We start from the raw sequence: 24,880 nt of genomic DNA on the forward strand, positions 1-24,880 counted from the left end.
CTGACCTATTCAATCTTTCCTTATAATTCAGGTCCTTCAGACCAGACAACATCCTTGTAAATTTTCTCTGTACTCTTTCAACCTTATTTACATCCATTTTTCCAGCTGGTCCAGATCTTGCTGCAATTCATAATAGCCTTTCTCACTGTCCACTACACCCCAACCTTGGTGTCATCCGCAAGTTTGCTGATCCAATTAACCACACTTCTGTCGGAAAACAGGCTGCTTCAATCCACACTCACCAGATCATTTCTGATACCATCAAAATTGGACTTTCCTGTGAACCAGACCTATTTTTTTGCATCATTTACTTTGAAACTAATGGTATTGTGATCACTAGAAGCAAAATGTTCCCCTACACAAACTTCTGTCACCTGTCCTGTCTCATTCCCTGATAGTAGATCAAGTATTACCCAGTCTCTTGTTGGGACATCTACATAGTGAGTAAGGAAACTATCCTGAACACATTTGTCAGACTCTATCCCATCTAGTCCTTTTACAGTATGTGAATCCCAGTCAATATGTGGACATTTAAAATCACCTGCTATAACAACCTTATGTTTCTTGCAACAGTCTGCAATCTCTCTGCATATTTGTTCCTCTAAATCCCTTGGACTATTGGGTGGTCTGTAATATAACCCAATTAACATAGTCATACCTTTCTTATTTCTCAGTTCCACCCACAACACCTCACTAGACGAGTTTTCCAGTCTTTTTTGAATGAGCAGGGCTGTGACATTTCCCTGACTAGTAACACCACCCCTCCTCCTTTAATTCCTCTCACTCTGTCACACCCTAAAACAACTGATCCCCAGAATATTGAGCTGCCAGTTGTGCCCTTTAAGCAAACAAATCTCACTAATGGTTGCAGTATCATAATTCCAGGTATTGATCTATACCCTGAGCTCATCTGCCTTTGCTTTGAAATACACGCAGCTTAGGACATTAGTGGCACCATGCTCAACCTTTTCATTCCTCACTTTGTCTTTGGTCTTAACATCTGTCTCCACAACATTTCCACTATCTGTTCAGGTGCTGTGGCTCCCATTCCCCTGCAACTCTAGTTTAAACCCCACTGTGCAGCATTAACAAACCTTCCCATTAGGATATTAGTCCCCCTCCAGTTCAGGTGCGACTCTTCTGTGCAGGCCCCACCTTCCCTGGAAGTGAGCCCAATGATCCAAAAATCTGATACCCTCCTCCTATGGCAACTCCATAGCCACGTGTTAAACTGTATGATCTTCCTAGTTCTGGCCTCGCTAGCAAGTAGCGTGGTTGCAATCCTGAGAGCACAACCCTGGCGGTCCTGCCCTTTAACTTAGCACCTAATTCTCCAAACTCATTTTGAGAACCTTGTCACTCTTCCTACCTACAGTATGTCATTGGTACCCACATGGATCAAGATGGATCAAGGCCTGTTTACCCTGCCCCTGAAGAATGCTAAGGACTCGATCCGAGATGTCCCGGAACTTGGTACCAAGGCAACATACCATCTGGGAATCTCGTTCTTGTGCATAGAACCTCCTTTCTGTTCCCCTAGCTAACAAACCCCCTATCACCACAGCTCGCCTCTTTTTTCACTTCCACAGACCACAGTACATGTGCTTGCAACTCTGTGTGTCCGACAGAGTGATCAGCAGCACTGGGGCTCCACAGGGGACTGTCTTGTCTCCCTTTCTCTTCACCATTTACACCTCGGACTTCAACTACTGCACAGAGTCTTGTCATCTTCAGAAGTTTTCTGATGACTCTACCATAGTTGGATGCATCGGCAAGGGAGATGAGGCTGAGTACAGGGCTACGGTAGGAAACTTTGTCACATGGTGTGAGCAGAATTATCTGCAGCTTAATGTGAAAAAGACTAAGGAGCTGGTGGTAGATCTGAGGAGAGCTAAGGTACCGGTGACCCCTGTTTCCATCCAGGGGGTCAGTGTGGACATGGTGGAGGATTACAAATACCTGGGGATACGAATTGACAATAAACTGGACTGGTCAAAGAACACTGAGGCTGTCTACAAGAGGGTCAGAGCCGTCTCTATTTCCTGAGGAGACTGAGGTCCTTTAACATCTGCCGGACGATGCTGAGGATGTTCTATGAGTCTGTGGTGGCCAGTGCGATCATGTTTGCTGTTGTGTGCTGGGGCAGCAGGCTGGGGGTATCAGACACCAACAGAATCAACAAACTCACTTGTAAGGCCAGTGATGTTGTGGGGATGGAACTGGACTCTCTGACAGTGGTGTCTGAAAAGAGGATGCTGTCCAAGTTGCATGCCATCTTGGTCAATGTCTCCCATCCACTACATAATGTACTGGGTGGGCACAGGAGTACATTCAGCCAGAGACTCATTCCACTGAGATGCAACACAGAGCGTCATAGGAAGTCATACCTGCCTGTGGCCATCAAACTTTACAACTCCTCCCTTGGAGGGTCAGACACCCTGAGCCAATAGGCTGGTCCTGGACTTATTTCCTGGCATAATTTACATATTACTATTTAACTATTTATGGTTTTATTACTATTTATTATTTATGGCGCAACTAACGAAAACCAATTTCCCCTGGGATCAATAAAGTATGACTAATACTATGACTATTCTGAGTTGCAGAGACCTGACCACTGTGACTCTCCTCTGCTAGGTCAACCCCCCGGCCCCACACCCCCGGCAGTATCCAAAATTGTATACCTGTTGTTGAGGGGGATGGCCACCGGGGTACTCTGCGCTGGCTCTTTAACCCCTTTCCTCTTCCTGACTGTCACCCGGTCTCCTGTGCCCTGCACCTTGGGTGTATCTACCACTCTATATGTCGTATCTATCACTCATTACATTGAGTTCCATTTTCCTTATTAATTCCTATAAACCCTTCAACTTCTGTTAGATTTTAAAATATTTTTTGTACATTTCCACTAGCTTTTGGGCACTTTATGTTTCATTGTTTCTTCTCATGTTGAAGTTCCTCACCATTAGAAAATAATAAGGAAATTATAAAATTTAGGTATGGTGAGTTTTCCATTTGTATCATTGTGGTTGTAGTTTTTTCTGAACGACAGCATTTGAGCTTGTCTCTAATCTGAATCAGGAGAGAAGATTCACTATCCTTATCTAGTCTGGCCTACTTGTTATTCCAGACTCAGCGGAGGATGGCTAACTCTGATCTCCTGCAGAAGTGACCTGGCTCAGCAGCGATTGTGAAAAATGAATAACTAATGTAGTCGTTTATCAGGTAGAAAAGCAGCATCCAATTTGCAGGTAACAAAGCGCCACAGACAGGATGTTTGTTATGACCCTAGCCTTTTCTTCTTTGAATATTGTTATTTTCACCTTGATAGGCAGCAAATGCCTCAGTTTTAATATCTTACTGGAATATACTTCCAGCATGATGCTTTCTCGCCACAGTGTAGATTTTGAAATGAAGTTTGTTCCTGCAGTCGTGTGTCTCAGAGGCAAGAGCCAAGGTTATCGTCACAGAACCAAGGATGTCACCAGTGTCAGATGTGCATCTGTGCTGCTCTTTCTGGCATTCCATGTTTATTCTGGGCGATGGGGAACTGGCACCCATGGTGCTGATTGGTGCAGATATTAAAGCAGTAGTAGCAGTAGGAAGTGGGGAATAAAGCAAGAACTGACCAGCTCAGGAAAAGCTGAACAAAAATGACATATTTTGTCGTCAGCTTTGTGAGCATCATACTCTATTTTCTGTAATGTTTGTGCATTGGGTTGCTCACATTCTGGACTAGATGGACTTTCATTCTCATTTGTCTATCTTCGTGTGTCATTTTTTTTCATTGACTCTGTTTTGTTTCTTTGTATCTACTGTGAATGCCTGCAAGAAAATGAATCCCGGCATAGTTTACGGTGACATATACGTACTTTGATAATAAATTTGCTTTGAACTTTAAACTTTGAGACAGGATCCTGATTTGCAGAGTTAACAAAGAAGACTGTTTTAGTTTTAACTGGTCTACCTGCTTTTTCGATGTAGCAGTGCCATCAGGTCAGAGTTTTCTGGAACGCAGGAGTTAAGATTCACTGTTGATGCACGTATTATCAGATGTATACCCTGTAATAACTTACCTTCACTTGCTTCCTGCCCTGGAACTTTGCTGTTGCCAGGTGAGATTCTGAGCACACGAGAAAGATAATTTTAGAACTCCCTCTTTACATTTTGCTGTTTCCTTTCTCCTGAAGTTGTGTAACAAATTTGGTGGCAAACTTTTCTGGAGATATTCCAGACAATTGTGTATGTCCTTTTATGATGTTTCAAAGTTTAAAATAATGTGCTTAAAAACTAAAAAAAAATCCACGATTTCATATACAAGAGAGAGTCTGCAGATGCTGGAAATTCAAGCATCACACACAAAATGCTGGAGGAACTCAGAGGCTGCCTAGCCTGCTATGGAAAAGAGTATAGTCTACATTTCGGCCCAAGACCCTTCAGCAGGTTCTGATGAAGGGCCTCGGGCCAAAACATAGACCGTACATCTTTTCCATAGATGCTGCCTGGTCTGCTGAGTTCCTCCAGCATCTTGTGTGTGTTGCCACAATTTCATATGTTGTTAATATAAATTCAGCCATGCGGAGAAAGGTCTCTATTATTAGGTGAACTTTATGATGATATCCCATTCACGTAGTTTACATAAAGAAGAAGCGGAACAAAGATAGAAAATTGAATCTGCATTACATTAAGGTTTGATACGCAAAATCATTTAATGGGGCTATACCACATGCTGATGTTTCATACTTGAATCCAATCCTTTTGACTTTCACCATTCATCTCAAGCTACTATTGAGCCAAACCAAACCCTTTTCATGGGTTGTGACACAGCTGCTCTTCATGTGTACCCCCAGTTTGATTTTAGAGACTGGAAAGAAGACTAAAATATTCCCGGGCACTGGCTGCAGCAGCACGTTTGAGGTGACAGGAGACCTGAAAGAGAAGGTCCCCAAGAATTTGATAGCTGTTCTTAAGAAGGCCTTAATCAACAAAGAAATGAGGCCTACTGGAGGAAGAAACTGAGTTAGGGCAGTTTTCATTACAGCTAAATAATTAACATTCATCATTCCAGTTGTTCACATCTTATCTAGTATATTATGCAGACCTCGTCACTGGGCTCGTATGGAAACTTGGCTCATTGCCAGCCCCGCTAAAGGCTACGGGACTCAGCAATGAGAAGGCCACCTTTCATAAGCAATAGGCGTCTAGTATCAGTATGATTTGGGGTTCAGCCGAACAGGAACGTTGTGATGCTCTGATTAAAGAAACCTCGATTTGAGTGAATGCTGTGTAAATACTGCTCATACATAATTGTCGGTCAGCAAGAAAGAACAAATCGTACAGCACATAAGATTATAAAGGAAGTTTCAGCTTTATTGAACAGTTAGTAAGAAAAAGAAAAGGGGAAAAATAAAAGAGTCCATTACAATTAAACCAGTCTAAGTGTGCACATTGTTGGAGCTCATCTTGAAGTTGTCTTTTCACTCACATGCTGGACCCACAGTCTGCGTGAAAGCGCACACCTCATTCCGAACTTTGCTTGAAATCTATCTCAAACAAATGAGCGCTCTCTCTCTCTCTCTCTCGAGTGTAAGTATTGGTCCTTCTTCCTTGGAGCCATTCATCTGCACAAAGCACCTTGTGCAACAGTGATGCTTCTTCCCACACCATCCTCGGCCACCTTCCCTCCTGTCCTCTGCACAGCTCCCGCCAAAAAACCTGTGAACCACACTGTCACAAATTTCTGTCGGCTCCGCTCTCTCAAACTTTCTCCCAATTCTGCCATCCTGATTAGCTGACACAACATTCCTAATTTGAACATCATAGCCCCTTATTTTTTAGCCAAAACCAAACGTTCTAAAAACAGAACACTGCTTTTGCAGAACTGCTAGAATGAAATACCTACAGTATGGCAGTAAAAATGTTAACCAGGGCATTACAGTATCTATGGTAATAATCTGATTATATTGCATTGAGTTTTGAAGTATCTATGTTTGTGATTTATGAAGGTAGAGGTGGATTCTATAATCCAATAGTAACAATTTTTAAAAAAAAACTTTCCTTGTATAGGATCCCAACAACTGGTTGGGTAACTTTGACGAGCCTTTGACTGGGTTTTCTTGGCGTGGCGGATCAGAGCGAGAGACGACTGGTATTCAGATCTGGAGCGAAGTGTTTCTGGTGGACAAACCTAATGGACAGAAGGTGAGTACAGCGTAAAGGATTTCACAGAATCTAAGGAATATAGCAGGCCATAAAGTGCAAGGAAGCAATAGGGCATATATACTCATGGCCACTTTATTAGGTAAACCTGTACACCTGTTAATGCAAATATCTAATCAGCTAATTATGTGGCAGCAACTTAATCATTAAGGCATGAAAACATTGTCAAGAGGTTCAGTTGTTATTCAGCCCAAACATCAGAATGGGGAAGAAATGTGATCTCAGTGATTTTGACCGTGGAATGATTGTTGGTGCCAGATGGAATGGTTTGAGTATCTCAGAAACTGCTCATCGCCTGAGATTTTCAGGCACAATAATTTCTAGAGTTAACAGAGAATGGTATGAGAAACAAAAAAACATCCAGTGAACGGAGCTCACTGGGGGAAAACGTCTTGTTAATAAGGAAGTCAGAAGAGAATGGTTCAAGCTGACAGGAAGGCGACAGTAACTCAAATAACAACGTGTTACAACAGTGGTGTGCAGAGGAGCATCTCTGAACTCACAACACAATAATCCTTGAAGTGGATGGACTACAGCAGCAAAAACTCATGAACATAAAGAACTGCACTCAGTGGCCACTTTATTAGGTACAGGAGGGTATATTCCACATGAAGCTCCTTCCAGTCTGCTACAACTGATAGCTTTATTAAGGGTGATAACTCTCAAATATACCTCTTCTATACACACTGGTAAGGCTTAATTTCTTTTTTGCGAAAGGTTCATTTGTTCAGTGAATAAGACTATAGTAGATTTGGAAACTTTAAAAAGTATGATCTTAATTGATCAATGGCTGTCAGTTAAATAATTAATGCATACTTTATCGAAAATGTTTACCCTTTAAGAAGACAAGTGGTTCAGCTGTGATTCACAAGAGAACTTCAAGTTAGTATTAGATCAGAAACAAAGACATAAAATATATAAAAAAACAGCAGTGAGCCAGAGTGTTTTGAAAATTTCAGAGTTCATTTAAGCTGGGCTAAGTTATTATTAAGGAAAGGGAAGGCAGAAAACAAGAATTGTCTATTGAGAAACATTAGAACAGTGGAAAGTCAATATGCAAGAATTAAGGTGGGTTCCTTACAAATAGAGATGATAAAGATTATAATGGAGATATGGAAATGGCAGAAAGAGTGAACAAATATCTTGTTTGCCTTTATAAAAACAAATACAGAAAACATTCTAGAAATAAGATAAGATATAGACCATAAGATATAGGAGCAGAAGTAGGCCATTTGGCCCATCAAGTCTGCTCCACCATTCAATCATGGGCTGATCCAGTTTTTCCAGTCATCCCCACTCCCCTGCTTTCTCCTCTTACCCTTTGATGCCCTGGCTAATCAAGAACCTATCTATCTCTGCCTTAAATACACCCAATGACTTGGCCTCCAGAGCCACTCGTGGCAACAAATTCCACAGATTTACCACCCTCTGACTAAAGTAATTTCTCTGCATCTCAGTTCTAAATGGATGTCCTTCAATCCAGAAGTCGTGCCCTCTTGTCCTGGAATCCCCTACCATGGGAAATAACTTTGCCATATCTAATCTGTTCAGGCCTTTTACCATTTGGAATGTTTCTATGAGATCCCCCACCCATTCTCCTGAACTCCAGGGAATACAGCCCAAGAGCTGCCGGACGTTCCTCATTGGTAACCCTTTCATTCTTGGAATCATTCTTGTGAATCTTCTCTGATCGCTTTCCAATGTCAGCATATCCTTTCTAAAATAAGGGACCCAAAACTGTACACAATACTCCAAATGGAGAACAACAAATTAAGAGTGAATGGAAGAACTTAAAGGAGAAAAGATTAAATACATGAGAAAGTAATGTGCCTCAAAACTGATAAATCTCCAGAGGCTGCATTGCTTTCTCAGTTTCTGAAAAAGGCAGATAGTGAGATAGTGGATACACTGGTTGTCATCTTTCAAAATTCCATTGATTCCAGAATAGTTTGTGCAGATTGGAAAGTAGCAAATTGTGGCACTTTATTTGAGAAAAGAGGAGAGCAGAACTGTGACCACAAGACCAGTTAGCCTGATATCTCTAGTGGAAAACTTGACTAGAATTGTTTATTAAGGAAGTGGTAGCAGGGTACTTAGAAAATAATAGTCAAATTGGGCAGAGTCAGCTTTGACATGGGAAAGGAAAATCATGTTTGACAAATTTGTTCAGAGGTTTTTGAGATTTTAAGCAATAGGATAAAGGGATGTGGATGTAATCTGTCTGGATTTTCAGAAGGCTTTCACTAAGGAACTGCACACGAGGTTATTAAACGCATTAAACCACACAGGATTATGTGTAGCACACTGATGTAGCCTGAGACAGAACACAGAGTGGGAGTAAATGGGTAATTTTCAAGCTGGAAGGCTATAACCATTGGAATGCTTTGGTGTGCAATGCTGTCCTCTCAGCTGTTCCTGATTTAAATCAGTGACACAGATGAGAGGATTAAACATTATGTATCCAAGACTGCTGATGATACGAAGCTAAGTGGCATAGTGGTTTGCAAGGAGGAGGCAGAAGCTTTTTAGCAGGAATAGGAAGTGAGAAGAAATATGATGTGAATAATCCAAATTGTAGGAAAAAAATAGAAAGGGTTTTTTAATTTGTGAGAGATTGAAAGATGTCAGTCTTCATAGAAGCCCTGACGGTTTTATTCATGAATTACTAAAGTTAACACATAAGTACAGAGTAGAGTAAGTAAAGGTGAAATGTGTTTTCCAGGACTGCAAGAGGAATACAAAGGTAAAGATAATTATTCCATTTATTTAGGACTTGGTGGGATTACACTTGGAATATTGTGTTTCAGTCTGATAAAGTACCTAGTGTGCTAGATTGCATGGAGGCTGAAGGCATTCTTTTCAAGATTGAGTGGGACCCATGGGCAATACCAATGGTGTCAGTAGCCAAGAAGAATGGATCTGTCAGGATCTGTGGTGATTTTATGGTCACTATCAACCCAGTACTGAAAGTAGATCAGTATCCTCTGCCCAGGATAGAGGATACCTTTGCAAAGCTTTTTGGGAGGAAAACACTTTAACAAATTGAACTTAGCTGAGACCTGTCTACAGATGAGATGGAAGAAGAGTCCAATGTGTTTCTCACCATAAACACTCACAATCAGCTTATTTTGAAGAAGCATCTGCACCTGCACTCTGACAAAAGGCAGTGGATCAGGTGGACCAGGTACTGCAAGGCTGTCCAGGCACAGGCAAAGGCTGATGTTGTGTACTTGGACTTTCAGAAGGCCTTTGACAAGGTGCCACACATGAGGCTATTTAACGAGCTAAGAGCCCATAGTATTACAGGAAAGATTCTAGCATGGATAAAGAAATGGCTGATTGGCAGGAAGCAAAGAGTGGGAATAAAGGGAGCTTTTTCTGGTTGTCTGCTGGTGACAAGTGGTGTTCCACAGACAGTAGTGTTGGGACTGATTCTTTTTGCGTTATATGTCAATGATTTGGATGATGAAATTGATGGCTTTGTTGCAAAGTTTTCAGGTGATATCAAAATAGCTGGAGGTGCAGATAGTTTTGAGGAAGCAGAGAGGCTACAGAAGGATTTAGATAGGTTAGGAGAATGAGCAAAGAAAGGGCAGATGGGATATAGTGTTGGGAAGTGTATGGTCATGCACTTTTGTAGAGTCCTTGTGCAAGAGTCCCTAAAGGTTAATTTGCAGGTTGAGTCTGTGGTGAGGAAGCCAAATGCAATGTTAGCATTCATTTCAAGAGCACTGGAATATAAAAGCAAGGATGTAATGTTGAGACTTTATGAAACACTGGTGAGGCCTCACTTGGAGTAATGTGAGCATTTTTGGGCCCCTTATCTAAGAAAGGATGTGGTGACATTGGCGAGGAATCAAAGGAAGTTCACAAAAATGATTCCGGGATAGAATGTCTTGTCATATGAAGGGCAATTGATGGCCCTGTGCCTGTATTCACTTGAATTCAGAAGAATGAGGGGTGACCTCATTGAAACCTATGGAATGGAGAAAGGCCTTGATAGAGTGGATGTGGAGAGGGTGTTTCTTATGGTGGGAAAGTCTAAAAATAGAGGGGCGTCCTTTTTGAATGGAGATAAGGAGGAATTTCTTTAGCCAGAGAGTGGTGAATCTGTGGAGGCCAAGTCTTGATGTATATTTAAGGCAGATGCTGATAGATTCTTGATTGGTTAGGGCATGAAGGGAGATGGAGACAATACAGGAGATCGGGGCTGAGAGGAAAATTGGATCAGTCATGATGAAATTGTGGAGCAGACTCGATGGGCCAAATGGCCTAATTCTACTCCTCTATCTATGGTCTTATGGAATGTCTCCCTATTATAGCAGAGATGATCCAAAGGGAAACTGGCAAAGACTCTACACTGTCTCCGGTCTACATAGCCGCTTAAAATGGCTGGAATGTGCAACAGAAATCCCACTTCCCTTATTTTCACTGGTGTCAGGATGAACTTGCCCTTGACGGGGGTTGCCGTATGTGGGGATTGAGAGTTGGTACTATGCAAACTGAGAGCTAAGGAGTTGGAGCCACCTGTTGGCCATCTAGGGGCAGTCAGAATGAAAGCGTTGGTCTGGTGGCCCAGGATAGATCGGCAGATGGAGCAGATTGCCATGCACTGTTTGGGATTCCAACACATCCAAAAGTTGCCAAGAACAGTGCCTCTTCATCTCTGCCATTGTCCTGTTAGAGGATTCATGTGGATTTTGCTGGACCACTTGTGGGCACAAATTTCTTGGTAGTAGTGGATGCGGCTGTGGAGTAGCCAACAGTGTTCCCAGTATCCTCCACTACAACCGCGCACACTGGTGGATGTGTTGAGAAACCTGTTCTCAAGGACTGGGGTGTTCCAGAACACATAGTCAGTGACTTCGCAATGCAGCACACTCCATAACCAACGACTCACCATCTATGCTGTTCCCAGATCGTCCCTTGTGCTCACGCTTGGATCTGCTCAAACCCAATCTCAGAAGGACTATGCAAGACAAAACGCTGAGACAAGTTGAGAGCTCTTCAAGCAAGGAGGTTTAATGACTCACTCCTGGACAAACAGTCCTACGGAGAGACTACTGAGGTGATCAACAGTGGGCACTTGGAAGTATTAAGGACAGAACTGAACCAATCTCCTACACAGGAGATTGTGTGTGATGTCATCTGGAGATGACACATCAATCGGTGGAGAAAAGCAGAGTCAATTGTTAGAGAAGAAAGGTACCCAGAGAGGTCAGAACCACTTACTGCACTTGCAGAGTCAACTCCAACAACCACGGCAGAGGAGGCCCCAGAACCAGAGATTGCTTCACAGCCACAAGTCTTACCTGCCAAGCAGAGTGACTCTTCCCCTGCCGTCACTCCCTTGTCAGGAAAGGCAAACTTCAACGGATCTGTGGTGGAGAAGATATATTTATTGTTTGCATCATTGCCTGGTATGGAAACAGCAATGCCCTTGAATGGAAAATCTTACAAAGAGTCGTGGATTCAGCCCAGTCCATTACAGGTAAAGCTCTCTCCACCAATGAGCACGTCTGCACGAAACACTGTTGCAGGAAAGCAGCATCCATCATTAGGAACCCCTACCGCCCAGGTCATGCTCTCTTCTTGCTGCTGCCATCAGGAAGAAGGTACAGGAAGCTCAGAACTCACACCACCAGATTCAGAAACAATTGTTACCCCTCAGCCATCAGGCTCCTGAATCAAAAAGAATAACTTCACTCAAATACACTTGCCCTATCACTGAAATGTTCCCACAACCTATAGACTCACTTTCAAGGACTCTTCATCTCATGTTCTCAATATTTATTGCTTATTTATTCATTATTATATCTTTCTTTTTGTATTTGCACAGTGTGTAGTCTTTTGCACACTGGTTGAATGCCCAGTTGGTGCAGTCTTTCATTAATTCTATTACGGCAATTATTCTATCATGGATTTATTGAGTATGCCCACAAGAAAATGAATCACGTGGGTTGAATATGATGATATATTTGTACTTTGATAATAAATTTACTTTGAACTTATCCCAGAAGAGTAAGAAATCCTCCACAGTGATTAGTTCTTTAGACCTGAATGGGGCTATTTATAATTTACTACACTGTATATAGTAGCAAAAGTCAGGCACATACAGTGGCATGCAAAAGTTTGGGCACCCCTGGTCAAAATTTCTCTTACTGTGAATAGCTAAGCGAGTAAAAGATGAACTGATCACCAAAAGTTATAAAGTTAAAGATGAAACATTCTTTTCAACATTTTAAGCAAGATTAGTGTATTATTTTTGTTTTGTACAATTTTAGAGTGTAAAAAAGGAAAGGAGCACCATGTAAAAGTTTAGGCACCCCAAGAGATTTGAGCTCTCAGATAACTTTTGCCAAGGTCTCAGACCTAAATTAGCTTGTTAGGGCTATGGCTTGTTCACAGGCATCATTAGGAAAGGCCAGGTGATGCAAATTTCAAAGCTTTATAAATACCCTGACTCCTCAAACCTTGTACCAACAATCAGCAGCCATGGGCTCCTCTAAGCAGCTGCCTAGCACTCTGAAAATTAAAATAAATGATGCCCACAAAGCAGGAGAAGGCTATAAGAAGATAGCAAAGCATTTTCAGGTAGCCATTTCCTCAGTTTGTAATGTAATTAAGAAATGGCAGTTAACAGGAACGGTGGAGGTCAAGTTGAGGTCTAGAAGACCAAGAAAATTTTCCGAGAGAACTGCTCGTAGGATTGCTAGAAAGGCAAATCAAAACCCCTGTCTGACTGCAAAAAACCTTCAGGAAGATTTAGCAGACTCTGGAGTGGTGGTGCACTGTTCTACTGTGCAGCGACATCTGCACAAATATGACCTTCATGGAAGAGTCATCAGAAGAAAACCTCCCCTGCGTTCTCACCACAAAATTCAGCGTCAGAAGTTTGCAAAGGAACATATAAACAAGCCTGATACATTTTGGAAACAAGTCCTGTGGACTGATGAAGTTAAAATAGAACTTTTTGGCTGCAATGAGCAAAGGTATGTTCGGAGAAAAAAGGGTGCAGAATTTCATGAAAAGAACACCTCTCCAACTGTTAAGCACGGGGGTGGATCGATCATGCTTTGGGCTTGTGTTGCAGCCAGTGGCACGGGGAACATTTCACTGGTAGAGGGAAAAATGAATTCAATTAAATACCAGCAAATTCTGGAAGCAAACATTACACTGTCTGTGAAAAAAAAAGCCGAAGGTGAAAAGAGGGTGGCTTCTACAACAGGATAATGATCCTAAACACACCTCAAAATGGACTACCTGAACAGGCGCAAGCTGAAGGTTTTGCCATGGCCCTCACAGTCCCCCGACCTAAACATCATCGAAGATCTCTGGATAGAAATGCAAGATGGCCCAAGAATCTCACAGAACGAGAAGCCTTTTGCAAGGAAGAATGGGTGAAAATCCCCCAAACAAGAATTGAAAGACTCTTAGCTGGCTACAGGAAGCATTTATAAGCTGTGATACTTGCCAAAGGGGGTGTTACTAAGTACTGACCATGCAGGGTGCCCAAACTTTTGCTTCGGGCCCTTTTCCTTTTTTGTTATTTTGAAACTGTAAAAGATGGAAATAAAAAAGTAATTTTGCTTAAAATATTAAAGAAATGTGTCATCTTTAACTTTATGCCTTTTGGAAATCAGGTCATCTTTTACTCGCTTAGCTATTCACAGTAACAGAAATTTTGACCAGGGGTGCCCAATCTTTTGCACACCACTGTATATTTAGCTAGTGTTCCAAAGACTTTTACACAGTGCTGTTGTAATTTGATGTATTGCACTGTACCGCTGCCGCCAAAGCAAAACAAATTTCCTCACATAGAGTATACTAAGTTGAGGTGCATTCTCTATTCATTTGGAGTTTTTAGCCAAGCAGAGAGGAACATTGTGTATTTAATATTTCAGTAAATTTGGAGTATTTTGTAAATATATTGTTTGATTAAGCATTCTGTGTTTGTTTACATAATTCATAATGGGTAAGAAGTACGTGAATGGCTGACGTAATTACGCCACCATGTCATAAGTGTGTACCTCGCTAAAGTAAAACTGAAGTGGACATGCATCTCCCCAGCTCCATGTTTTCCCTTCAATAAGTTTTAATGTTTTGGAGTTACAAAATATACCAATCTCCATAGCAAAAAAAAGGCATAATTGGATTGGAGGGACTGCAACGAAGGTTTACCATATTATTTCTTGGGATGTCCCATGTGGAGAAATTAAACAAGACGATCTTGCTCTCTGGTGTGTTTAGAAGATTGTGAAGAGAGCCCACAGAAAGATACACAGTGTTAACATAGCTTTATAGGGTATAAGTGGACTTGATCTTTCTCCAGGTTGGTGTCTTGAGGACTGCCTACAACCTGGGCTCAACGTTTAAAGATACTAGGTTGATCATTCCTGACACAGGTGAGACAACGTTTCTTCACTAAAAAGGTAATGAAACTCTGGTACTTTCTACCTGAGGTGGCCAGGGAGGCAAATTTGCTGCTTATTTCCAAGGTTGGTTGATTAATGTTTGGATAAATACAAGAGATTCTGCAAATGCTGAAAATGTAGCAACCAGAGGTGGTGGACCTATGGCACGTGTGCCTAAGAGAGCACATGCAAAAATTTGGTTGGCACATGGCATGCAGTGCTGCCCCACATGGAGTGATAATGGATTTATTTTCCTTTCTTTGATCGTTTATGAATATGCTACATAGCTTCTAATTTCACACTCACATTTCTTACATATGCAATTATTTTATATATGCGTTTATTATGCAGTTAATGTTATTTTTCAATAGTTTTTTTAAAAGACTAATGCTACTAATTTTGAACAAGATTTTTTAAATGCTTCATTTATTTTGATCTGTCTGTGATCTACTTTTGTTAATAGCAAACCAATAAATACCTGTAAGTAAACAATAGGACTCGTCCTTTGTTCTTTAAAAAGTCCACAATTATTGTTACTAATTCATCAATCAGTGCTAATTTCTGCTCAAAATTACCATAGTATGCGGTGAATTTTGTTGGATTGTCCCGAATATGGGCACATGCTCTCAAAAATACTCACCACCCCTGCTAGCAACACACTCAAAATGCTGGAGGAACTCAGCAAGTCAGACATCATCAAAGGAGGGACATTTCTAGCCGAGACCCTTCATCAGGACTGGATATTTGTTTGGAGGTTAAGGGAATCAAGGCACTTGAGACTACTGCAAGGAAGTGTCATGGCTTTATGGAATGGTATGCAATTGAACGTGATCTAAAAAGGCTGGAAGCACCCAGCCACCCATGGTCTGTAATAGACAGTGTCATGACCTGAATGGGGTTTCATTTAGTTTTATAGCTAAACATCATCAATCCCTTTCAGTCACCAGCCAACCATTTGTGTATTCTAAACCTCACTTATTTTATTTTGCCTCATATAGTCAAAGTTACCTTAACTTTCTTTGTCACTGACAAGTTGTTGAACTTTCAGTTTACTCTTTCCAGCAAAAATGACCAGATCAATTAATTTTTAAGATGTTACCAGTATACCAATCAAGTTTATCCATTTGAGTTTGAGTTGGGTAATGTTCCTTACATGCCTTTCACAAATTGCTGATGGTTTTGTCTCCTTTGCAGGTTGCTGTGCTGTTGATGGACACCCAAGGGACATTTGACAGCCAGTCAACTCTCAGAGACTCTGCTACAGTGTTTGCACTCAGCACCATGATCAGTTCAATGCAGGTAGGAGAATGTGCTTCTGAAACATTTAAACAAAATTCTGTCATAATAATATCAAAATATTGTGAAGTGTACATATTACAGCAAGAGAACTAACAGAACTTTCCAAGCATCTTGAAACATTTTTACATAAGAACATAAGAAATAGAACAGGAGTAGGCCATCTGGCCTGTCGAGCCTACTCCGCCATTCAGTAAGATCATGGCTGATCTGGCCATGGACTCATCTCCACCTACCTGCCATTTCCTCATAACCTGGTAAAGACAAATGTAGGTCCCCTACAGACAGAAACAGGTGAATTGATTATGGGGAGCAAGGACATGGCAGACCAATTGAATAATTACTTTGGTTCTGTCTTCACTAAGGAGGACATAAATAATCTTCCAGAAATAGTAGGGGACAGAGGGTCCAGTGAGATGGAGGAACTGAGGGAAATACATGTTAGTAGGGAAGTGGTGTTGGAAAATTGAATGGATTAAAGGCAGATAAATCCCCAGGGCCAGATGGTCTGCATCCCAGAGTGCTTAAGGAAGTAGCCCAAGAAATAGTGGATGCATTAGTGATAATTTTTCAAAACTCGTTAGATTCTGGACTAGTTCCTGAGGATTGGAAGGTGGCTAATGTAACCCCACTTTTTAAAAAAGGAGGGAGAGAGAAACCGGGGAATTATAGACCGGTTAGCCTAATGACGGTGGTGGGGAAACTGCTGGAGTCAGTTATCAAAGATGTGATAACAGCATATTTGGAAAGCGGTGAAATCATCGGACAAAGTCAGCATGGATTTGTGAAAGGAAAATCATGTCTGACGAATCTCATAGAATTTTTTGAGGATGTAACTAGTAGAGTGGATGGGGAGAACCAGTGGATGTGGTATATTTGGATTTTCAAAAGGCTTTTGACAAGGTCCCACACAGGAGATTAGTGTGCAAACTTAAAGCACACGGTATTGGGGGTAAGGTATTGATGTGGATAGAGAATTGGTTAGCAGACAGGAAGCAAAGAGTGGGAATAAACGGGACCTTTTCAGAATGGCAGGCAGTGACTAGTGGGGTACCGCAAGGCTCAGTGCTGGGACCCTAGTTGTTTACAATATATGTTAATGACTTGGATGAGGGAATTAAATGCAGCATCTCCAAGTTTGCGGATGACACGAAGCTGGGCGGCAGTGTTAGCTGTGAGGAAGATGCTAAGAGGATGCAGGGTGACTTGGATAGGTTGGGTGAGTGGGCAAACTCATGGCAGATGCAATTTAATGTGGATAAATGTGAAGTTATCCACTTTGGTGGCAAAAATAGTAAAACAGATTATTATCTGAATGGTGGCCGATTAGGAAAAGGGGAGGTGCAACGAGACCTGGGTGTCATCATACACCAGTCATTGAAAGTGGGCATGCAGGTACAGCAGGCGGTGAAAAAGGCGAATGGTATGCTGGCATTTATAGCGAGAGGATTCGAGTACAGGAGCAGGGAGGTACTACTGCAGTTGTACAAGGCCTTGCTGAGACCACACCTGGAGTATTGTGTGCAGTTTTGGTCCCCTAATCTGAGGAAAGACATCCTTGCCATAGAGGGAGTACAAAGAAGGTTCACCAGATTGATTCCTGGGATGGCAGGACTTTCATATGAAGAAAGACTGGATGAACTGGGCTTGTACTCGTTGGAATTTAGAAGATTGAGGGGGGATCTGATTGAAACGTATAAAATCCTAAAGGGATTGGACAGGCTAGATGCAGGAAGATTGTTCCCGATGTTGGGGAAGTCCAGAACGAGGGGTCACAGTTTGAGGATAAAGGGGAAGCCTTTTAGGGCTGAGATTAGGAAAAACTTCTTCACACAGAGAGTGGTGAATCTGTGGAATTCTCTGCCACAGGAAACAGTTGAGGCCAGTTCATTGGCTATATTTAAGAGGGAGTTAGATATGGCCCTTGTGGCTACGGGGATCAGGGGGTATGGAGGGAAGGCTGGTGCAGGGTTCTGAGTTGGATGATCAGCCATGATCATAATAAATGGCGGTGCAGGCTCGAAGGGCCGAATGGCCTACTCCTGCACCTATTTTCTATGTTTCTATGTAACCCTTAATTACCATATACTGCAAAAATCTATCCAACCTTATCTTAAATATATTTACTGAGGTAGCCTCCACTGCTTCATTGGGTAGAGAATTCCTCAGATTCATCGCTCTCTGAGAAAAGCAGTTCCTCCTCATCTCCATAAATCTACTCCCCTGAATCTTCAGGCTATGCCCCCTAGTTCTAGTCTCACCTATCAGTAGAAACAACTTTCCTGCCTCTATCTTATCTATCCCTTTCATAATTTTATATGTTTCTATAAGATCTCCTCTCATTCTTCTGAATTCCAGCGAGTACTGTCACAGGCAACTCAATCTCTCCTTATAGTCTAACCCCCTCATCTCTGGAATCAACCTGATGAATCTCCTCTGCACTGCCTCCAAAGCCAGTATATCCTCCTTCAAGTAAGGAGACCAGATCTGCACACAGTACTCCAGGTGCGGCCTCACTAGTACCTTGTACAGTTGCAGCATAACTTCCCTGATCCTAAATTAAATTCCTCTAGCAATGAAGGTTAACGTCCCATTTGCCGCCTTGATAGCCTGCTGTACCTGCAAACCAACCTTTTGTGATTCATGCACAAGCACTCCCAAGTCCTTCTGCACAGCAGCAAGCTGCAATTTTTTACCATTTAAATAATAATCTGCTCTTCCATTTTTCCCTCCAAAGTGGATGACCTCGCATTTACCAACTTTGCCAGACCCTTGACCTATCTATATCTCTCTGCAGACTCTCCATATCTTCTGCACAATTTGGTTTTCTAGTCAATTTAGTATCATCAGCAAACTTAGATACACTACATCCGGTTCCCCCTTCGGGATTGTTAATGTATATTGTGAACAGTTGCGGGCCCAGCACCAACCCCCATGGCACACCGCTCACCACTGATTACCAACCAGAGTAACACCCATGTATCCCAACTCTGCTTTCAATTAGTTAACCAGTCCTCTATCCATGTTAATACATCACCTCCAACTCTATGTGTGTCCTTATCTTATGCACAAGTCTTTTATGCAACACCTTATCAAATGCCTTCTGGAAATCGAAGCAAATAATGTCCATCTGTTCCCCTCTATCCACTGCGTTCGTTATATCCTCGAAGAACTCCAGTAAGTTTGTCAAACAGGACCTGCCTTTGCTGAATCCATGCTGCATCTGCCTGATGGATCCATTTCTTTCCAGATGCCTCGCTATTTCTTCTTTAATGATAGCTTCAAGCATTTTCTCAACTACAGATGTTAAACTAACTGGCCTGTAGTTACCTGCCTTTTGCCTACATCCTTTTTTGAACAGTCATGTGACATTCACCGTCTTCCAAACTGCCAGGACCTGCCTAGAGTCCAGAGAATTTTGGTAAATTGTCACCAAAGCCTCTACTATAACTTCTGCCATTTCTTTCAGTACCTTGGGATGCATTCCATCAGGACCAGGGGAATTGTCTATCTTCAGGCCCACAAGTTTGCTCAGCAATACCTCTTTTTTCACACTCTTCACTTCTGTATAAACCTGGGTAGGGCATTTACTCAGTTAAAGAATGGATATTTTTGTATTCCTTATGACATGCAGCAAAATGACTATTTAGTGTTGGTCCTCACAGTAGAGGACACATCTAACATGCCAGAGAGAGATGTTATGGATGCGACAGGCAGTGAGGACCTCGATACAATAGCTATCACTAAAGAGGTATTAGTTTTAGTTTTATGCCGAAAAGAAGTAGTTGGGACCTCGCAGTGTTTACAGATTTCCGGAAAGTAGAGGAAAGGACAATGTTTTAAAATAACATTTGAATCTAACACCACATCCTCATTTAGAGGTGGTGTATGAAAACTGAAAGGTTACAAATGTAACACTCCTATTCAGGAAAGGTTTTGTTTTTTAAAATATTCATTTTTGGAATCTGGGGATCACCAGAAAGGGTGACTGACCTTGAGAAGGTGGTAGTGGTTCATCTGCTTGATTTTCTGCAGTCCTCCTTGAGAAAGCCCTGGTCTTGAACAAGGAATTCCAGGGTTTAGACTCAGTGACTGTAACGAACCAGTGATAGATTTCCAAGACAGGATGGTGTGCAGCTTGGAGGTGGTGTTTTCAGGTGGTTACTATGCTTCCTTGTTGGTGGAGCTTGCCGGTTTGGGAGGCATTGTCAGAGTGATTTGTGTGAGTCACTCCAGTGTTATTGGCATACTGCAGCAACTATGTGCTGGAGTTGGAGGGAATGAATGCTTAGTGTGGGTATTGGGATCCCAATCAAGTCAGGTATTTTGCCTTGGAGGGTGATGAGCTTCTGGGAAGAGTTGTTGGGATTGCGCTCATCCAGGCAAGAAGGGAGGGTTCTGTCTTGCTCCTGGTTTGTGCTTTGTAAATGAAGGTAAAGCCTTGGAATGTTGGGAGTTAAGTCACTTGCTGAAGGATACCCAGCCTCTGACCTATTCTTCTGGTCAGGGTGTCTATGGGGCTTGTCCAGTGAGCTTCTGGGACATACTGGGGAACACAATAAAGGGAATGCCATTGAATGTCAGGGATAGGTGATTAGTCCTTTCACAGCTTGGTACTCTTGTGTTACAAAACCTGTGGGGAGGAGAGTAACAGGTCCCAAGCTGGTGCAGAGTGACTGGTAGAATGGGTGGTAGGTATCAGATCAAAATTAATACAGATAAGTTGAGGTGTTACAGTTTGGCCAGAAGAATGAAAGGATGCAATATAATTTGGAGAACATGAACAGGGAAATCAGGCAGGGCTGTTGAGAATGTGGTTAAAAGGGCATTTGATATCCTGCTGCAGTAGCTAGAGGTATAGAAGGAAGGAGTAAAAAGATCATGATGAACCTTTATAAAACACTGGTCGGACCACAACTGGAGAATTGTGTCCTGTTCCAGATGCAAAGTCTCTGGAGAGGATGCAGAGACTAAAACCATGGTGATTCCAGGGATGATGACCTTTTGTTATCTGGGTAAGCTGGAGAAACTGTGGCTATTCTTTTAGAAATTTTCAAGATTGCTAGATCTGGTAGAGGTATTAAAAAACTTGGAGTATGGGACAGGGTAGTTTTCTGGCATAATGGCCTCCTTTCATGCTGTGTCCACAATAACATCTGCAAAAACATGGGCCAACAAAGTAAAGGAACGTCTGAGTGACAACTGTGGAAATGTTTGGTTCCACGACATTAATTCTTATGAAATGATAATTCGGTACAATATTGTGCAGAGAAAAACGTGCCCCTATAGAATATTTGATTAATGCACCCTGTTACAAGAATATAGCCTGATTGAGGGTGAGTATGCCACCACAAACTTTATGTATTTCCACTGGAGCCCTGAGTTTCATTGGAGGTAAGTTCCCTTTCATAGTCTCCACTTCTGTTGTTTCTCTCTAGCTCAGTTCACCGCTACCGAGTGGTTATCTAGAAGTAAGGGTTGCTGCCTTGTCATTCTGCAGATTCTATCCAGCTTTAAAATATCAAAAGACGTTCAAGTCTAATGTGAAATTGCAAAAATGAACACACATCTTTTAGTAGTGGGTTTTTGAAATTTATTTTCATATTATCGGAATGCACGCTAATAGGAAAGTGAAAATAAACCTTTAGTCACCAGAAGCTGTCAGTTGTTAACTTGCATAATTATTCATTTAACTCCCGTCTCTGCTCTCATCAATGTACACTGAATCAGAAAGCTGCAGCCTCAGTAGAATTAAGAACACGATGTCCTAGTTTGTTACTTTTGGTATTTAGAATGAAGCCGCTGACATCAGGACACCTCACTGTGCAGCTCTAACAGTGAGTGCCAGCTACAACTATTACAGCGTAGGATGTGGTTTAAGTAGCAGTAAGTGCATTTCCCAGCACTTAGCTGCTGATCCTCAGTCCGTGGTGATGACTGCTGACCTCATCCCATTATTGGAACGGTTATTTTAGCCGAGCCTGGCCACTCAGATTAGGTCAAGGGACTGCAGCTGAGAGGCAGAGACCAGCAAAGAGCCTCCTCCTAGAGAGACTTCACTAATTCCACAGCCTCCCTCAATTTCTTTGGTAACCATTGCGTTCATGGATTCTGCTTTTCCAGGGGGCTCTTCCTTAAGATGTGGCCTCATGTGGGAAGACCCTCGGCTACGTCCTTGTTTCTGGGCTGCCCCGTTAAGTTCATGTTGATCCTGGGCTTGCAAGGAACGATCCTTTCAAGCGGTCCATTGCTGTGAATCCCATTTTGTTGCTTGCCACTGCATCGCAGAGGCCACCCAGGCACTGTATTCATCTACTGCAGTGTCACTGAGGGGCAGCCGGCATCTTGGGTGGTGGGATCCCTACTGCCGCTGGCTTCTCATCAGTGCAGGTCGCCACTGACTGCTCTCATGTGCGAAAGGGCTTACCTTAGTAATCCAGGCCTCTTTACAAACAGGTGACGCCATTGTGGATCATGAGAGGAAAATCCCGATGGGGAGTGTCATGTTTCCGAGAAGCACCAGTGACCGTGATTCTGAGGAACAGACGGCTGGATCTGAGGAGTAAGATCTACCCTCTGCTTTCCCAGCTCCAACCGCAGCAGCGAGGTGCGTGGACGTACCTATTAAGTAGCAGGAAATCCCATTGCTCTCCACAGGGTGAGATTCTTTTGCCTGCATCACCCTGAAGCTGCCTGTCATAGATTCTGAGCAGCTGGTGAGACCTGTACATCACGAGCCACATGTTGTATAAACTGGCTAGCTTTATACGCCAAGCAGATGGAGAGCAGCAAGACCTTGACCGTGAGCTCTATGACACGGCTCCTGTAAATCAGAAGGAGAAAGAGCAAGGCTACCTGGTGATGTCCTTGCACAGCCTCATCTCCTACCTGCATGGGATGTAAAGAAACATCCTAATAACGGGTCAATCTTTGGAAAGAAAGAATCCAGTGAAAACCAGTCAAAGCATTCACATTGCAATTCTTAATAACGTACCCTACCTAGAGGAGGTTCACGAGAATTATTCCTGGAATGAAAGGGTTAATGTATGAGAATTGTTTGATGGCTCTGGCCCTGTACTCTCTGAAGTTTAGACGAATGAGAGGAGATCTCATTGAAACCTATCGAATACTGAAAGGCTTTGATAGAGTAGATGTGGAAAGGATGGGTGGGGGAGTCTCAGACCAGAGGGCACGGCCTCAGAATAGGAGGATGCCTCTTTAGTGGTAGTCCTTTTAGAGTCAGTGGTCCATTTAGAGCAAGCGCTCACATCCCAGCTGTTCCCGTGTCCCTATCCTCCAGAGTTTGTAGATCCTGAATTGGCCTCTACAGTCACCAACGATCATGCCATCACTCCTGAGGACTTCTTCACTCCTGATCTTCGCAAGCCAAGAACCAGCCATCATCTTAATTTAGAGCCAGTACTACTGGTCTTTCTCTATTATCATAACACATAGACATTTGCACTGAGAGTAAATTTATACTGTAATTTATAGGGCCAAGGGGCAAGAGCAAAGGAATAACATTGCCGGGATTTCCCTTCTCAAAGCCAGCACAGACACAGTGGTCCAAATGGCCTGTTTCTGTCTATGATTCTATACTGTTATGCTGGAAATTATTGCTGTGGAAATGATTTAAAGAGCTTAATAAATGAGGACAGTATGTACCAGCACAAGAAATATGTATAATGAAAGTTGGGAGAACACCCCTTGACCTGATAGAGGTGTATAAGATGAGAGGCATTGATCATGTGGATAGTCAGAGGCTTTTTCCCAGGGCTGAAATGGTTGCCACAAGAGGGCACAGGTTTAAGGTCCTGGGGAGTAGGTACAGAGGAGATGTCAGGGGTAAGTTTTTTTACGCAGAGAGTGGTGAGTGTGTGGAATGGGCTGCCGACAGTGGTGGTGGAGGTGGATGCGATAGCGTCTTTTAAGAGACTTTTGGATAGGTACATGGAGCTTAGAAAAATGGAGGGCTATGGGTAAGTCTAGTAAGTTCTAAGGTAGGGACATATTTGGCACAACTTTGTGGACCAAAGGGCCTGTATTGTGCTGTAGGCTTTCTGTGTTTCTATGTTTCTAATAGTGGATCCCGAAGATTGTATCTAATGGACACAGTACACCAGGCATTGACTTGAGACACACTGTACATCCGAGACTTATTATGGAAAGATACTGTGTACTCTTACTAATTGTCATTGAGAAAGGATGCAGTGTCCAATAGTAACACTTACTGTGAATATTTATCAGACATAGCCAGTACATCTTCACTGCAGATGTCCCAATGAGACTCCATTTTACACCACAGATTACTGTACATACTGTGACAGACTGCAAGTATAAGGAATTGGGGGTTGTTGCCTAGAAATGTTCAGTAAATAATCCTGCAGCTGTTACAATTAGGCAAGCTTGAACAAGAAACAGCACCTCACCTTCTGTCTGAGCACACTGCAGCCTTCTAGATTCAATAGTGAATTCTGCAACTTCAAGTAACTTCACTTCTCTCCAGTCATTAACTAGCTCAGTCTGTTTGATCTTCTTCCTCTTTTTTCCCCTTTCGCTTGTTTTGGAGACGTGACCTGCAGGGCTTGTCTTTGTGCTCTTCATTTCATAACTCCAACGTTGTTTTGTCTATATTCTCACTCTCTGACTGCTCCCATTGACCTTGTTTACAGATTACCATGGTTACCCCAGTTTTACCCCAACAGACAACCCTTTCCCTCACCCTTTTAACAAGCTGTATTTGTCTCCTTCCCAGATTTTCAACCTCATCCTTGACTCTTTCCATGAATGCAGCCTGATCTGTTCATTATTTCCAACAATTTCTGATTTTATCACTCTCATCTAATTGGGTTCCTGCACAATATAGTGAATGAAACAGAGACAGAAGCAACTAGACGTTTGCAGTAAAATGGCTGCTGTGAGAGAACTCACCAACTCTGTGCTTGTCGAACCAC

General features: G+C 42.4%; 1 protein-coding gene across 2 annotated transcripts in view; it reads left to right on the top strand.

Moving 5' to 3' along the window:
• Positions 1–24,880, top strand: part of atl1 (atlastin GTPase 1) — an 83,971-nt gene that overhangs the window by 31,448 nt on the left and 27,643 nt on the right. For both annotated transcript variants that reach the window (XM_063048600.1, XM_063048611.1), the window contains exons 3-4: positions 6,064–6,198; positions 15,825–15,929. In XM_063048600.1, the coding sequence (XP_062904670.1) occupies positions 6,064–6,198; positions 15,825–15,929 (240 nt within the window). The remainder of the gene's footprint in view (positions 1–6,063; positions 6,199–15,824; positions 15,930–24,880) is intronic.

The sequence above is a fragment of the Mobula hypostoma genome, chromosome 1 (genome assembly GCF_963921235.1).
Source record: "Mobula hypostoma chromosome 1, sMobHyp1.1, whole genome shotgun sequence".
Classification (NCBI taxonomy): Eukaryota; Metazoa; Chordata; class Chondrichthyes; order Myliobatiformes; family Myliobatidae; genus Mobula; species Mobula hypostoma.